The sequence below is a fragment of the Phytophthora infestans genome, genomic scaffold (assembly GCF_000142945.1).
Source record: "Phytophthora infestans T30-4 supercont1.67 genomic scaffold, whole genome shotgun sequence".
Classification (NCBI taxonomy): Eukaryota; Oomycota; class Peronosporomycetes; order Peronosporales; family Peronosporaceae; genus Phytophthora; species Phytophthora infestans.
In genome coordinates this window covers 361,395-363,501 of record NW_003303692.1, presented here as the reverse complement: position 1 = coordinate 363,501, position 2,107 = coordinate 361,395, and the positions used below count along the sequence as shown (strand labels likewise).

Here is a 2,107-nt window from a genome sequence, read left to right as displayed (position 1 = left end):
AAAACTTAAAACAAATCTGTGACGAACCGTGCCGTGTCAAGCGTCACATCGTTCTCTTTTCGATTTCCAGTGGAAATTTTCCACCGAGAAGAACTAAGCTTTTGATAACCTTGTCAAAGTCACCCTTGTGTAATGGTTCACGTGTATGTGAAGTGGGTGGCCCAGGGCAGCGGCAGTCGGACGAGAAATCCACGTATGCGAACACTTACAGACAGGCGATAGTCATGTCGGCGCCGCCGCAAGTCGAGTGGCGTAGGCAACGTAGTTGCTGCTACAGAGTACAAATGAAGCGGGAAATCAGGGCCAGCAAAGTCAGATATGGTACTCAGGTCGAATGTGTCAGACCGTTCATGTATAAACTGACCACGCTTTGCATATCGAAATATTAGATAAAATAATGCCCGCAATCCGTGTTGAAACCTCTACTTGGCGAGAGTGCCATTTACATCGCTAGATACTTGTTCATTGACGTACAGTCAACCAGAAAATAGTCAATCCGGTGACAGCCCACGTAGCAGCCATCGTAGACGTCTGCGCAGCGCAGCCAGAAGTCTCAGCGTTCGGATCGTAAATAGTGTCCATTTGCTGAGTGTTCACAAAGTAGCCCTGGTTCCAGAGCTTAATAAAGTGGTCGTTGAAGAACTCACCGGCTGGGGGGCCATGCATAGCGTCGGTCGACTGATCCACGCACGTCCCATCACTATCTCCCGGTGGCTTCACGTACAGCCAGTAGTCGATGTTGTCCAGGTCCGTGGTATCCGTGGGCGGTGCCCCGATCCCAGCTTTCCTCACGTTACACCATTCCGTACTGGAAGCATTCGCAAATTCTTGAAAATTACGAGAGCTGTCGATCACGCAGTGCATGTCTGTTGACCCCACCGCCGTCTGGAAATTCGTGCACAGGTCCGAAATTTGCGTCGTTGAACGGTAGTTCGACGTGTTGAGCGCGATACCCTTCACACGACCACTCTGCGCTAGTTCCTTGACAATCTGAGCCACTATACCCGCCGTATCTGACCGTTCTAGAGTCCAGAATCCAACGTCGAGGTAAATCTCGGCATTCGGGTTTTTCGATAAAAGCGTGATCGCAGTGGTCAGATTGCTCTGGTATCCGTACTCTACCGCGCATCCCTTGTTTGCCAGCAAGCCGACGGCATCCGGCTCCAACACGTAGAGGACCTTGCGTTCGCCAACAAGTTCTGTCAGGTTGGTGATAAATTCTTCGTAGTCCTCTCCAGTCTTTACGGTACCGTTCCCGTGTGAATACCCTGCGTCGCAGTCCTTATTCGGTAGTCCGTAGACTACCACGTTCAATCTCGAGGACTCTGGGCACGTCGTGACGAGGTCCACAGCAGTTTGCGTCGCGTTGCCATTGACGTCTCGGTCGGAGTACCAGGTAGCGATGCCTAAGCCCTCGAGATGGCTCAGTGCGAAAGCAGAGTCCGGGTGTGCCACCTTTGCGTCTGCGTACGTGACGGGTGGAAGCGAGCACAGCGTGTCGGCCGCACGACTTACGCTACTCACCCAACCAAGCACCACTAGGAACAACAATACCATCGAAATCATCGAGTCTGTAGGAAACGCGTTTGATGGTTGTCGACGCTTCTCGAAGACTGGTCTGCTCCTCCCTTGGGTCTGTCCAATTGAGACGAAGGTGATGACGGCGAGAGCATCGCTACTTGACCTGACGATGTGCCGACATGTACAGTCTATGAATTTAACACGACCATCATTTTGTAAAATATTGTTGCGATGGATGGCTTGAGCAGGTTAATGGTAACCCCAAAATCGGTGAAGTTAATATTGTGAAAATATCACCTGTATACCAGTTAATATAAAAAATATCACCTAATATTTTCTTCTGAGACAATATGATATTATTAAATGTCAACATAATATTAGGTAATACGATCAGGGGCTAATGGTAACCAAATATCATATGATATTTTTGATAGTAATAGTACTATTTTCGATATTAAATATTAATAGTAGCTCATTTTTGCAAAAGCTAACATAATATTATAATATTAACTTGAAGAACTGAAAAATATTAGATACTAACGGATGCGCCCGAATAAAAGCACCCTACCGAATAGTGTCCTGTGGG

The 2,107-nt window shown here is 48.0% G+C and overlaps 1 protein-coding gene across 1 annotated transcript; it reads right to left on the bottom strand.

The window, feature by feature from the left end:
* Window positions 1-462: 462 nt before the first annotated feature.
* On the bottom strand, window positions 463-1,566 carry PITG_18332 (glycoside hydrolase, putative; the record flags this gene model as incomplete). Its single annotated transcript, XM_002997737.1, has 1 exon — window positions 463-1,566. The coding sequence occupies one exon, from the start codon at window positions 1,564-1,566 to the stop codon at window positions 463-465; it is 1,104 nt and encodes a 367-aa protein (XP_002997783.1).
* Between the last annotated feature and the right edge of the window lie 541 nt (window positions 1,567-2,107).